Source organism: Dreissena polymorpha, chromosome 3 (assembly GCF_020536995.1).
Source record: "Dreissena polymorpha isolate Duluth1 chromosome 3, UMN_Dpol_1.0, whole genome shotgun sequence".
In the NCBI taxonomy this organism is placed as follows: Eukaryota; Metazoa; Mollusca; class Bivalvia; order Myida; family Dreissenidae; genus Dreissena; species Dreissena polymorpha.
Genome location: NC_068357.1, coordinates 100,820,144 through 100,835,298, shown reverse-complemented (window position 1 = coordinate 100,835,298; position 15,155 = coordinate 100,820,144). Strand labels below are relative to the sequence as shown.

Here is a 15,155-nt window from a genome sequence, read left to right as displayed (position 1 = left end):
ACCCAGTTACAATAAAAACTGTTTACATTAATAAGAAAAAGGACATGAAACTGTGCCAATAATTTGCAATCATTTCGTCTCTGATAATGTGTTATCATATACAATTTCAAACTAGACACAGGAACTTGTTATTCATTTAAACAAAATATTCGGTCATATATGGTGTGTAGAATATAAAATTAAACATATTTGATAAATTAAATACTTATTAATTCAGTGAAAACAACGGTTTAAATTCAAATATAAAAGTTTTGTCATAATGTATAATTGATTCAATTATTTACTGAGAATGGCAAATACCAGGGTACAAATTATTGTTAAAAACGCAGCGAACCGATTAGGATTTCGAAACAATGTTTAAAGACGTTTTTAAAATCCGAGCTTATTCTTTACATAAGTAATCATGAAATTATTGATCTATCGTATTCTACGCTTATACATGCATCAAAGTAGAAATGTCAGTGCGAGGTTCCTTTTGAATAAGTTTGAAATCCCCATGTTCTATTTGTGATGGGTTGGTAAGCTAGAATACGGAAAATGCACATGTGAACAGAGAGTAAATGATTTCATTGTTAAGTAATTACATAGGTTTATTAAATACAATAATGGAATGGGCATGTCACAGGGGTGTTAGCGTCCATAAGAGCAGCAACAATTTATAAAATATATCAACAACTTTTTACAAAAATAATTAAATAAATTGATACACATGTCTATAAACGGAAACTAAATGAACGTTTTCAGTTTTTCATGTAAATAAACAGTGAAATTCAAAGTTGTTGATATAGACACTACATTTTTGTTCTTACATCCACTATATATTTCACTTTTGCACTCGGTTTAGTTAAGATCTACTCCACCATATACCTTATTTCTGCACTCAATTTAGTTCAGGTCCATCTAACAATATGCTTCACTTATGCACGCTGTTTAGTTAAGCTCCACCCACAGCAGCCAGTATACATTTGACACCATCATTTTTTGTAAATAGAAAGTTTTCTTGAAAGCATACATAATTAAGTAGAACAAAACGGTTAGCTATGCATAGTAATTATTTCCGGTTAATGTTCACTGCTTTAGCTATAACCGAATTATTTGTTATAACTATAATCGTATGAAAAAGTGTATATTTGTACTTATATTCAAATCTGTTTGAAGGCCTTCGTATACCGAGAAAAGAGCAATCTTTAAATGAAATGTATTACACCTTAAAATAAAGAGATGGGTTGAAATCGATGCAAATGTTAAGGCATTAATATATTTATAATAATTTCGATGAAAATCACACAGTACTAAAGGTATTATTTCTTAGGTTAAAAGGAATGAAAATCACAATAGCGACTGACGGCCAATTATATACAGCAATTCAAATGATGATATAATGACATATAAACTATCCCGTTGGGCGGAAATATATATCTTGTAGAGAATAATAAAATATAAAAATGTACCTTCCATCACATGTAAAAGCAAGATTTTCTCTTCTAACAAAAGTTTAAAAAAAAATACTTATCGCAAGAATTGCATGGTATCGTTTGCATGGTATGTGTCTGTGTATGTGTTGTTTGTAAAATTGTTAGTCTAGATGATTTTTTGCATTTAATGCCTATACAATTGTGACTTATCACACTGTTTTGAATAATTATATGTAGACATAAGTAAAAATATATGCAACTGTTAATATGAATTTTAATAAATGCTATTATATATTCACTCGTAAATCATCGCAGGATCGTTTTTATCAAAATAGAACAAGAAACTCACTTTAAGTAAATGGATACTTTGAATTTGAAGCAATTTTATTTTAACTCTTTGCACGCAAAGATATTTCAATCAAGCTTCAACACCTTATATTTGTTTAATATATAATTCAATATTTTAACTAAGTCGAAGTGCTACACGAGTATATATACAAGTAAATTAATGTAATTGAAAAAAAAAATAATTTAAAAACTTAAATATTGATGACAACGTTTTGAAAAATAAAAGACATGAGTATTCATGATAACTGTCCAACGGTGTATATTTTCTAAACCATTTTAAAATAGCAAATAAAGCTTACATCATAAAAAGGCAATCATTTTAAATCGCCGTTGAACGCAATATGTTTATTGTTGCAACAGTGGTTCCCGGGCAATGTTTTGTTTGACCTAACCACGACACAGAAATTCGATATCTTCATCATGGTCATCATACTGCTGAACATGCTGACCATGACTATGGAGCACCACGAGCAGAGCAAGGAGTTCACCGCTGGTACGTTACTATGGTTACCGGATATGTACTGAGTAACCATGGATAGGCAATAATTCTAGTAACTAGAGTGTTGGATGTAAAATAAAGTTTCGTATCATTAACGACTTATCAATTAATTACAGTAAAAAAGCTCCATGTACGTAAATATTTGCAAAATATATTACAGTCACTATATTAAGATGTTACTCTTTCTCAGACGAATCTACTCTTGGCATAAGCGAACACACTAGTAAATGGCAAACAAGTACTACTTTTAAAAGCTATTATCATTCATATAATTGTTTTATTGTAAATATTAGTATTATTTTAAAAATAGTATTTCTGTTATTACCATTACTATTAAAGCGCTGTTCTGGGTCAATTTGGTCTTTATCATCATCTTCACCGCCGAGTGTGTTATAAAGCTGATTGGACTGCGGCAATTCTATTTCAAGATCCCGTGGAACGTGTTCGACTTTGTGGTCGTCATTTCATCCATTTTAGGTAAAATATATATATATCCGTCTTTGGTTAAGTATATTTGTACATATTGGTGAAAGTATATGCATCAATTTCAGGCAGTAAAAAGTATAGTCCATATAAGGTAAAGCATATTTATTGATGGTATTATATTTTCCCATTAGGCTTATGTACCTTTTTAATGTTTTGTTAATATATGTTTTATCAGAATTATATGCATGTATAAATGTATAAAGTTACGTGAAGTTATTTAAGTGTATTTATCCATCTTAGATAAGGCATTTTAGAAGTATGCTTTATTATATTTCGTTATTAAAATTTCTGCGATAGTTCAACACTCGTGTCGGAGTTCTTATTGCACGTAAAAAACGTGTTTGTTCCTCAGTGGTCTTTGTAAATTAGGCTTAGGCACATAATTAGTAACGTAGCAAAAAATATATATTCGTCATGAAGTCCCAGTTAGGCTATGAAAGTCACCCCTATCTATATCTTTTTGGAAACAGCGAGCACGTACTTAAGTTTCTTTTATGACAAACTGACTAGTAGTTTTTTTATAAATTTTATTCATTCTCTTCACTTATGGACTTACACTTACATAAGAATAAAAACATGCCACATTTTCTAACCTTCTTCATATAATTGTGTATGTGTTTGGAAACATATATTGCAAACCAATAGTTAACTATCATGGTTTTTAAATCGTTACGGAGATTTAAATATGAAATGCACAAGAATATGTACATTATCATATAGTATTTCATTTAACAGACAATATGCAAAGACATTGAAAGTCAATTTACATGTACATGTACTTATTTCATATTGTACCTGTTTCGGTTCAATGATTTTGGTTGACATGTGGCTTTTAAATGTGATAGTACAAAATCTTCGTTACTAAATGAAAAGCATGGTTGAAATAGATTTAGTATCAGTGCGTCTGATTTTTATTTCGTATTTTCAGCCGATGTTGTAGCATCTAGTAGTGGTAAACACCGTATATCAAACAAATTATCAGATTGTTAAAAACTGTAAGAAAAGCAATTACAAAATTCAGAAATATCCTTTAATTTATTTTAAAGTTTTTAATATCAGTTCTTACAGTTTTTACTTAAGTCAAGTGAAATCAAATTATGTATCTTATCACAGAAAGTATGTGTCGAAATTGAAATACACAATGGTGATGGTTATTTATTATATACAAATACTGATATACGTATCTAACCACCTTTGTATTATTAGTGAACTACACGAAACACATTTTATATAATTTTGATTTTCATCTTTGAAGGAGTTGTTTATTTAATTTTTAACGCATACAAAATGCCGAGTTATTTATGTGAAACTCGATGTGCTAAAAACTATTGTGCTTTCAGCTGAATCGATAAGTAAGTTGTGAACTAGTTTCGATCTGTTTCCAAGAGCCTGTCATTTCCCATTATTCAGTTGTCCCAGAATGAAATGAAGTTGGTTATATTTGTAATGATTTGCGAGTGAAACAGTTTCGTGATCTGGTGCATGGTTTTGAAGACAATTATTTTCATAATTATTTCCTGAGTGTCAGTGTAGTGGTCACCTATGCTGGGGGTACTCAAATGGTTATTAACAATTATACACTTACCATTGTCTTTCTGACTATTCTGATTTTTGCTCGGTCATAACCAAATTAGTATCAAGGTAATATAAAGGTATCTTTCCAATTACTTGTGTCGTAATTAATTAAGGTGATAAAAGTCAGTTGGATCAAGAACAGCGTAATGAAATCACACACAAAACTGATCAATGGAATATTTCGATAAATAAACAACAGATTGGACAAATAAATAATGTATTCCGTGCGAAAGGTGGTCACTACTCTTGACCTTAGCAAATATACGTTCAGCATAGGTAACCACAAGTAGTTGACGATTGTGTTACATGATGTATACCATTGTTGCATTCATACATTCAACACACATTATTACGAACTCTTTGGAACTATTCATTTGAAAAAAGGTCAACTCTAGCTGTGAGGAATTATTATGTTTACACATGCACATATTCATCTTACAGAATTAATGTGTTGTTGACCGCAAAGCATCTTACTTTTATCTATAAACAAATGATATTGCATGCGTTATGTCTTGTGACGACCGGAGGATAATTAAACACATGCCTTGCAGACTAGAGTAATGTCTATATTGGTATTCAAAATGCACTTTGGGTGCACTTCTTAATGTTTCAATCCAATGCACCCCATTCGCTTAAGTTTTGAAATCAACTATCAAACTGATTTTCTTTATCCCATGCATCATTACTTTGTCTTTCTATAAGCAATTATAATCCTAGGTACACATCAAACCCATCGTTTACTACCGGTGTGGAGAGAAGCATTATGATCCGTTTTATAGACTCACACCACATACTTTCTTAACATGCTTAGAATAGTCAACACATTTGGTTAATACGAAGAAGCAGTATATCTTTTCCATACTTGAATAAATGTTGAACATATACGACATAAATATTTGCCATGGAAAATTTTAGAGTGCGCGGTCCATTTGTTAACTTTTGTTAAAATCATGCAAAACCTGGAAACACCCCTTGAGATCGCTTTTATACTATGTGTAAACTAATATATCTGAAATACATTGCATATAGAGATCTTGCCCTATTTTTGTCATATTATATACAATATACTGCTTAATACAAGAATTTACTTATTTACATTTTCGAGTGTTGACAATAACAGTGTATAATTATTAATGCAGTTTTGAAATATTCAATAAGTTTATGATATGTTTATATCGCAGCTCTGGCACTGGATGACTACCTTGAAGACTTACCAATCTCCCCTACTCTTCTTCGCGTTGTTCGAGTCTTCAGGGTTGGCCGAGTGTTACGTCTGGTTAAATCCGCAAAGGGGATTCGAACATTACTTTTTTCACTGGCCGTTTCGCTTCCTGCTCTTTTTAACATAGGTCTGTTGTTGTTTCTCGTCATTTTCATCTACGCTATTTTTGGAATGAATTTCTTCAAAGACGTCAAATTGATAGGCGGTCTGGATGACGTGTTCAATTTTCAAACGCTAATGCAAAGTATGATTACCCTATTCCAAATGTGTACATCGGCCGGTTGGGACGGTGTATTAAAAGGTATAATGAATGAGGATGACTGTGAGAAACTCCCAAAAAACAATTGTGGAAGTTACGGCTTGGCAGTTTTATATCTTGTAACGTACTTAGTTATAAGTTTTCTTGTTGTTGTGAACATGTACATTGCCGTCATTTTAGAAAACTTTAGCCAGGCAACAGAGGACGTTCAACAGGGTTTGACGCCAGATGATTTTGATATGTTTTATGAGGTTTGGGAAAAGTTCGATCCGGATGCTACGCAGTATATATCTCTTGACCAATTGTCTGATTTTGTGGACTTTTTAGACGAACCACTAAAGCTTCCAAAACCAAACTACTTTTTACTAGTAAAATTAGATATTCCAATTTATGAAGGAGACAGGCTATATTGTAGAGACATCCTTGATGCATTGACAAAGAATTTCTTAGGGACTGCAGATACTGGCGATATTCCAGAAGATGCTAAGAAGGATTTGAAAAAGAAGATTGAGTACGAAGTTGTAAGCAGCACTCTTCAAAGACAAAAGGAGCATTATGCTGCGAAGATTATACAAAAAGCATACAGGAATTACCGCAATGCGCACGGTGGCTTTAACGGTGACAGCGGAGATATAAAACTGGATCCTCCTGCTTATAACGAGATTATTGTCGAAATACCTATGGACGAAGAAAATGCTTCAGATACAAAGAATGCAAGTGAACACAAGAAGGTAGAGTCTATTGAAATGCAAAATGTAGACAGCAATATCGGCAGTCGCGGCAATGAAGAAGATAGTAGACCATGTCACACAATAGTGGAGGTCGATCTAAAGCCAGACAGCGATGTAGTAGCGTGATCAATCAAAGAAAGGTGTAGACGCAGACAACGTGTGTGATATTAACATGGTATTAGAGTAAGTGGTGCGATAGAGTATAAATTTAGATTTCATTCTTAACGATAATGAATACCGTTCGCTTTGCGAATATAAAGGCGGGCATTTTCAAATCGTTGTTATCAAACACCGATAAGTGCATCCAGACTTGGCCGATCCCATTAAAGAACTCTCAATAACATAATGAAGGGATTTATTCAATTCCGGATAAAATATACGACGTACAGTTTACGATTTTTTTACGAATTAAGCAATAATAGAATGCAAGAAATAGTGGTGATTGTGCTTGATTGAATATTGACGTTTTGTCGAGTTGTATTTCTTGTAAGTAAAGCAAAGCTTCAGTGATATTATTTGAGGAATAGGATATACATTTGATCACTTTAGAATATGCCATTTGGACAAATCTAAAGGTTTTAATTGATAAAATATTGTAGTGTCTGCATATTATTTTCTATGCACTTTGAAAGAAACTTCTCTGCGCATGCTCTAGCGGAAATAATGTTTAATGTATTGATCACACTAAATAATTTAAATTTGTATCTGTCTTTTGCATTTTTAAGATGTTTATAATGTTTTGTCTCATCATTTCTGATCATGTTTATGCCATGATTGTCCACAATGATATTACCTGTAAGAAATGTATTTCAAGAAAGTATTTATGAACATCTCTTTTAATTATAAACATATTTAGACAGGTGTTATATATATTTAAGAAAAAAATATTATTTATAAAATGACACGAAAATATAAATAGATCTAGTTTTATTTAAACATCTATGAAGGCGATTGTCATCGGTTTTACTGTAGGATGAAAAATATAGGCTTAACACTATTTATTATCTAATTTCTTTGGAATAATATCAATATTTCTCGCGCCATTTTATCTGTCATAACGTTCATTACAAATATACATATAACTCATGTTTGACTTGTTGAGGAAAGATTTTTTTCTTTTTTTTTGTTTTGTGCTGTTTGTGCAAAAAACTTTGTGTGTACATGATATTGAATGGTTCTGTATTATTAAGTTGTATGTAGTTTAAAGTTTGCAGTTTTAATTCAGTAATTCAGTGTTATGATTTATCTGTAAAATGACAGACTGATTATTTCGTATTTTAAAGATTAACTTCGTGTTACTGTAGGGAATGCATATTTTATAGAACATAATAAGACACACATATATGTATATTCAAAGAAATTAAATATATGTATATGCATTACAACATGAAACTAATACTGAAGATTAAGTAAGAGTTTTAAATTCGTTCTTATAATATCATTAATCACATCCATGTCGTCATAATAAACTATTTTTCATGGTTAAATTATTCTTCTGTAGTATTATGTATTAGTTTATTTAGATATTTTTACTTTTCAATTGTTGTCAGAGACAATGGTTCACAGTAAGAAATAAATAAAATGCCAGATTTGAGAACATTATTTGTGTAACAGTAGTGGTAAGCCATAACCGACAGGGGAGGTAACCGATATTACGAGTGTGGAACATGCTGCTATATTTTTTCTGTATAATTGACCTTTCGACAGCCGATTGATTGACAGGCTTATTAACCAATCAGATTACAGCATTGATTAGGCCCGTTACTATCCGCCATTTTGTCCGTCAAACTCGCCGTTGTCCGACACATAAGCTTATACGTAATTCTGTGTTTTAAACAAAGAAAATGGTTAAAAGGTGCTGTTATGGCACTTGTTATTCAGACACAAGGTATCCAGAACGGTTAAAAGATGGAAGTACGTTTTTTCCGTTCCCTCAACCGGGTACTAATCTTGAAAAATTCAAACGTTGGATTCGTCTTTGTGGTCGTCCACACGAACAGCTTAATCTCAACATATTAAGCGATCGCCCGAAAGCAAAACACAGTCGTAATAATAAGATACTACGCGAAAATAGAAAATGTAAGTTTTGCAACGGACACGTTATAAAAAAGAGTATAACTTTGTACTTGTTTATCCTCTATATAGACAAATTAGAAAGGAACATTTAAAACCATTTTTCAAAGGTGGCCAACGTTAAATAAATTTGACTTTCTAATGCAGTCGGCTAATAAATAAGACATTATAAACTTTGCTAGATTTTTTTAATGCTAATGAAATGCGTAATAATAAAGACAATCAGTTATTATTTTTAATAATATCACATAGAATAAAACATTTTTTATTTCTTTCGGTTTAAGTCTTCCAAATTTAATGTAAGTTAAGAAACTATTTTAAAATGCGCAAGTAATTATCAATAGGGGCCAATAAGTGTCATTTTACACCATATGTGGGCTTTCTACTAATCCGTTATCAAAACAGATGCCGCAAACTGTGAATGACCCTTTGAAAACCCGGTCTGATTAGCGAGTTTTTTTGTACATGAAAATTCTTTCAACTTTTTATATTTTAAATATTGCAGAAGATAGTTTACGAGGAAATAATAATATATAATAATATATTGTGTATGTTACTTTTTTGACGACTTTGACTATGTTTGACGATTATAACAATGCTCATGGGTCATTTTGACCAAACGCATTGTAGATATGTGTTATATCGGATTTCAATAAAAACGTTCATCGTCTTCTATTATAATAAATTTACTTACCTGTACCACAATTGCGATGTTGCCATCGGTTGCAAAAATTAACGGCTTTTAATTAAAAACTGAAACATCTATTACTCAAGGAAAAAAATTGTGACTAACGAACAATTCATACTGTATGCGATAATTGGCGATAATTTTGCCGACTTTGATGATAAATTTAACGGCTTTTAAGTAGACTAATAAAAAAGTTTTGACTATTTAATAGATATGATAATTATATTCAGCACCACTATTCAATGATAATAAAAACTATTGTATTGCCTTTCTGGTATACCATGAGGCCTTTTTGGTTCACTTATGCGGCCGATTCGCGTAGCCATTTTTATGACGGACTTCGGCGGAGTGACCCCCCTTGAAATCGGTGGGCGTGGCTTCACTCTAGCTGTCGAAAGGTCAAATTGACCTTTCGACAGCCGATTGATTGACAGGCTTATTAACCAATCAGATTACAGCATTGATTAGGCCCGTTACTATCCGCCATTTTGTCCGTCAAACTCGCCGTTGTCCGACACATAAGCTTATACGTAATTCTGTGTTTTAAACAAAGAAAATGGTTAAAAGGTGCTGTTATGGCACTTGTTATTCAGACACAAGGTATCCAGAACGGTTAAAAGATGGAAGTACGTTTTTTCCGTTCCCTCAACCGGGTACTAATCTTGAAAAATTCAAACGTTGGATTCGTCTTTGTGGTCGTCCACACGAACAGCTTAATCTCAACATATTAAGCGATCGCCCGAAAGCAAAACACAGTCGTAATAATAAGATACTACGCGAAAATAGAAAATGTAAGTTTTGCAACGGACACGTTATAAAAAAGAGTATAACTTTGTACTTGTTTATCCTCTATATAGACAAATTAGAAAGGAACATTTAAAACCATTTTTCAAAGGTGGCCAACGTTAAATAAATTTGACTTTCTAATGCAGTCGGCTAATAAATAAGACATTATAAACTTTGCTAGATTTTTTTAATGCTAATGAAATGCGTAATAATAAAGACAATCAGTTATTATTTTTAATAATATCACATAGAATAAAACATTTTTTATTTCTTTCGGTTTAAGTCTTCCAAATTTAATGTAAGTTAAGAAACTATTTTAAAATGCGCAAGTAATTATCAATAGGGGCCAATAAGTGTCATTTTACACCATATGTGGGCTTTCTACTAATCCGTTATCAAAACAGATGCCGCAAACTGTGAATGACCCTTTGAAAACCCGGTCTGATTAGCGAGTTTTTTTGTACATGAAAATTCTTTCAACTTTTTATATTTTAAATATTGCAGAAGATAGTTTACGAGGAAATAATAATATATAATAATATATTGTGTATGTTACTTTTTTGACGACTTTGACTATGTTTGACGATTATAACAATGCTCATGGGTCATTTTGACCAAACGCATTGTAGATATGTGTTATATCGGATTTCAATAAAAACGTTCATCGTCTTCTATTATAATAAATTTACTTACCTGTACCACAATTGCGATGTTGCCATCGGTTGCAAAAATTAACGGCTTTTAATTAAAAACTGAAACATCTATTACTCAAGGAAAAAAATTGTGACTAACGAACAATTCATACTGTATGCGATAATTGGCGATAATTTTGCCGACTTTGATGATAAATTTAACGGCTTTTAAGTAGACTAATAAAAAAGTTTTGACTATTTAATAGATATGATAATTATATTCAGCACCACTATTCAATGATAATAAAAACTATTGTATTGCCTTTCTGGTATACCATGAGGCCTTTTTGGTTCACTTATGCGGCCGATTCGCGTAGCCATTTTTATGACGGACTTCGGCGGAGTGACCCCCCTTGAAATCGGTGGGCGTGGCTTCACTCTAGCTGTCGAAAGGTCAATTATTTATGCTTTAAGTCATACGGCTTACACATTTATGAGTGTTCTGGGTACCAAACCTAACAGTGGCCCTCACATAAGAATATTTCAGTGGGTTACTCAGATTTATTTCTAAACGCAAAAGCGTTTTATTGAGAACAAGCATGTTGTTTGTTGTCACATCCACATTAAAACATCGTTGAGAATATACAAATTGTTTGGAACAATCATTTTGTTATATAATCTTGAAGTTGAACATATGTACTGTATGGGGTTCTACCTTATTGTTAGTCATGCAACCTGAACCAATCATAGTGTTTACGTTTAAAGTAAAAATGGGTATGTTTGAAAATGTTTGAAAATGTGCCATACACGTAGAATTCATGCTTTGAATATGTCATGTTAGCGTGTGTTCTACTGTCTCTTACAATTCTTTCAAATTATGCTCAAATTATTATACCACCCGCCACGAAGCGGCTGAAGGAAACTGGATTCTTCATGGATGTCCGTCCTTTTGTCTGTATATGAATGTCAAGAGACTCAAACTTATCCGTAAAAGTTTCAGTCATCACTTCACTTATCTGCATAACACCGATCAAACTTGCATGTTTTGACATTTTAATAATACTTTGCTTAAATTGCTAGAACGAAGCCCTTATTAAACTTATAATTTCTATAACTCTGTCCTTACAACTTGCTAGTATGAGGACGTGTGGCTTTGAGGGTGTTCGTTACTACTGTAACAATTAGTGTTGTTATCATTATAATTATTAAGTTATTATGTCAGTGTACGTCATTCTTTTTCATTCTTGCTAATGTGATATCATTGATTGTAAATGAGCGTGTCGCTTAAATGGCTTGGTTTGTTTGGCAAGACGAATCCTCTGTACAGATAATCAAGTGGTCCACATAGTTATATATGATACACAGAACACATTACAATACCATAATTATACTAAACATGAAGTAAATGCCGAGCAGTGTGATTGCAAATTTATGAAAATTATTTAATGCTGTACATTGCTCAAAACAGTCTTGTGTCGTGTCTTACTATATGCACAATTCATGCAAATCCTTGACGTACAAATGTGTTTTCTAAAACAACTGTGTATGAAAACAACGGGTGTTTTGTAGCAATCTGCAATATCTTTAGAAAGAAGGTATATGTTTTGTCATATTTTTAATATATTAATATGTGTGTAAATTTAAGAATGTATACTCCCTTTTCTCTAACCGTTTCACCTGAAGTGTGTAGATACAGTTAAAACGGCGTACATCCTCTACTTATGTAATACTTTTAGCAGTATTTTTATGCAGATTATATGTATATTTATATGCAGTTTCTAAAGGACCTCTGCTTCGTACAAATCATTTTCTTCGTTTTATATGTTTGTGATAAAAATAAATCATGATAACCAAATAATATAATAAAATAAATAAGTTGTCGAAAACAGTCACCCCATACATAATAATACCAATAGTCTAATACCAATGAGTTTGTTATGTAAATTTTAATGTTTTAAAATGTATAAACTTTGGGCAATTAATGGCATTTTAATTTACTCAATCTGTCAATAAAAAATAGCTCACAATTCTCCGACTACATCTAATATTTTAATTATTCATTTTATGCCGTAATACAATAATAGTGTTATACAAAATACAATTCAAGTGTGTTTTTGTGTCAATGTAGTTTGTTTCATTGTTCATAAAATAAAATGAAATTTTTTGTTCAGACATTCAAACAATTCGGTTGGATGACATTGTGAAATTTCTCCTCAGTTTATTTTAATCCGCTTGTTTGAACAAGGTATTGGCCAGTGATTTTCCATATTCATGTGATCTTTAACTTTCATGTGTACACTTCGGCCCATCTTGGATTGCAAACACATGTGATCACACATGACAGAGCAGAGCAGAAACATCGAAATTTCATCACTTTAAATATAATAAAAACTGAATTTCTTTATACTAAATTGAATTCTTCGGCTTGTATTTATTTCATTTTACCGCCGGCAATCTGTGTGTGTTCTTGTGGGCATTTTGCCCACTACCAAATGCCAATGGCATCACGTGTGTTTGCATTCCATTGTTACGCACTGTGCTTCAGTATTGACTCTATTTTGCGCGTCACTGTAACTTATTGCCGTGCTTAACTTAGTTTGTGTCTACTTTTTGTAAATAAAGTTTTACACATTACTGAAACCAACAATGTTGTGTTGCGTGGTGTATGCTCCCAAATATTTCAAATAACTTAAATTACATTAAGCGCCAAATAAAGGAAATATCATATCCAAACGTCGTTAAACTGTTCCATCTTAAAGTGATATTATGGGCATCTAACAGTTTATAGGTGTCTATCGCAACCGTTGTTTACTTTTGGTGTTTTCACTTCATATACATTCATATTTGTTAATGCAGCATCAACATACTAAAACAATATCCCGGAAAGAGAAAAATAATGCATTTGAATATCAACCGTACTTTCGGTTGACAACTGATCACGCATGTACAATGTGAACCTAAATTTAGTTTTAGTGCAGAATCGTTTATACGACACAACTACACCATTTTGTTTTACGGATCATTTCGGCTTACAGGACTGAGTGGGTCACGTAAAATATATAATATAAAATATATTTTTATAAACAACTGGTAGCAAGATGATTTGCAGATAATTGGTCAGTAACCACATTTTAACTTACTCTTTTGACCTGTTAATTCTTTTCAGTTCAATTCAACAGTGAAAAATGCCCATAATATCACTTTAAAGGTAAGAAATAAAAAAAAAATTGGCAGTTTACTAACTCCACAAATGAAATGTCAGAAATTACCAGAATATCGTTATACTTGTACAACTGAAAAATAAATCATAGATAGACGAGCAGACAGACATAAATCATAGACGAACAGACACACATAAATCATAGACGAACAGACAGACATAAATCATAGACGAACAGACACACATAAATCATAGACGAACAGACAGACATAAATCATAGACGAACAGAAAGACATAAATCATAGACGAACAGAAAGACATAAATCATAGACGAACAGACAGACATAAATCATAGACGAACAGACAGACATAAATCATAGACGAACAGACAGACATAAATCATAGACGAACAGACAGACATAAATCATAGACGAACAGACAGACATTTTATGCAGACTTTTACAAAAAGTGCATCACCTTTATACTTAAATATACACATTTTTTTCTATAGCGTGAATAAGGACAACAATATATATATCATAGTCATTTAAGAATATGCATATAAACAAAGACAATCCACGGAAAGAAATGAAGTCCTATCGATGCGGTAATGACATTTATTAAAAAATGTTACTTTTGATCGTATTTCTTACAACAAAAGCTTCTTTGATGTTTTCCATACAATAGTAATTAACGATTTGTCGTATGAAACTAATAACTGATACAAATTCTAACCAGATGAGTTAATATAAAACATTTTAAGTTACCGTAACAGTGCAATATCGGCATGTGGATATTAAAGGGGCCTTTTCACGTTTTGGAAAAATGACAAAATTGAAAAAAAATGTTTCAGATTCGCAAATTTTCGTTGTAGTTATGATCTGTGTGAGGAAACAGTAAAACTGAACATTAACCATGCTCTAAAATATCCATAAAAGGCATCTTTTGACGATTTAAAGGCCTGAAAATTATAAAGCGTTGCAACGCAAAACGATTGAATAATTTGGAGAGTTCTGTTGTTGTCGTTATATTTTGTGAAACTGCGAAGATTGCTTATATAAAGTATAAAATACATCCTGCATTGTATGAGCACGGATGGCCGAGTGGCCTATAAAGTATAAAATACATCCTGCATTGTATGAGCACGGATGGCCGAGTGGCCTAAGTGGTAGTCTTTTGCTCCAGGGGTCAGTGGTTCGAGCCCTGTTGAGGGTTACTTTTTTCTTCTTTTTTAAGTTTATTCTAGGTATTTACTGGATGTTTTTCGATCCAATGTTTACA

At 32.1% G+C, this 15,155-nt stretch overlaps 1 protein-coding gene and 1 long non-coding RNA gene across 2 annotated transcripts in view; one reads left to right on the top strand and one right to left on the bottom strand.

The window, feature by feature from the left end:
* The window catches only part of LOC127870772 (sodium channel protein type 4 subunit alpha B-like), a 69,096-nt gene extending 60,154 nt beyond the window's left edge, over positions 1-8,942 (top strand). Inside the window, exons 31-33 of the mRNA XM_052413247.1 lie at positions 2,124-2,256; positions 2,602-2,739; positions 5,505-8,942. Coding sequence (XP_052269207.1) covers positions 2,124-2,256; positions 2,602-2,739; positions 5,505-6,661 — 1,428 coding nt within the window. The 3' untranslated portion in view covers positions 6,662-8,942. The remainder of the gene's footprint in view (positions 1-2,123; positions 2,257-2,601; positions 2,740-5,504) is intronic.
* Positions 8,858-10,772, bottom strand: LOC127870773 (uncharacterized). Its single transcript, XR_008044907.1, has 2 exons — positions 10,468-10,772; positions 8,858-8,993 (listed from the first exon to the last, which is right to left on the bottom strand). It is a non-coding gene; the product is annotated as an uncharacterized LOC127870773 (long non-coding RNA).
* Between the last annotated feature and the right edge of the window lie 4,383 nt (positions 10,773-15,155).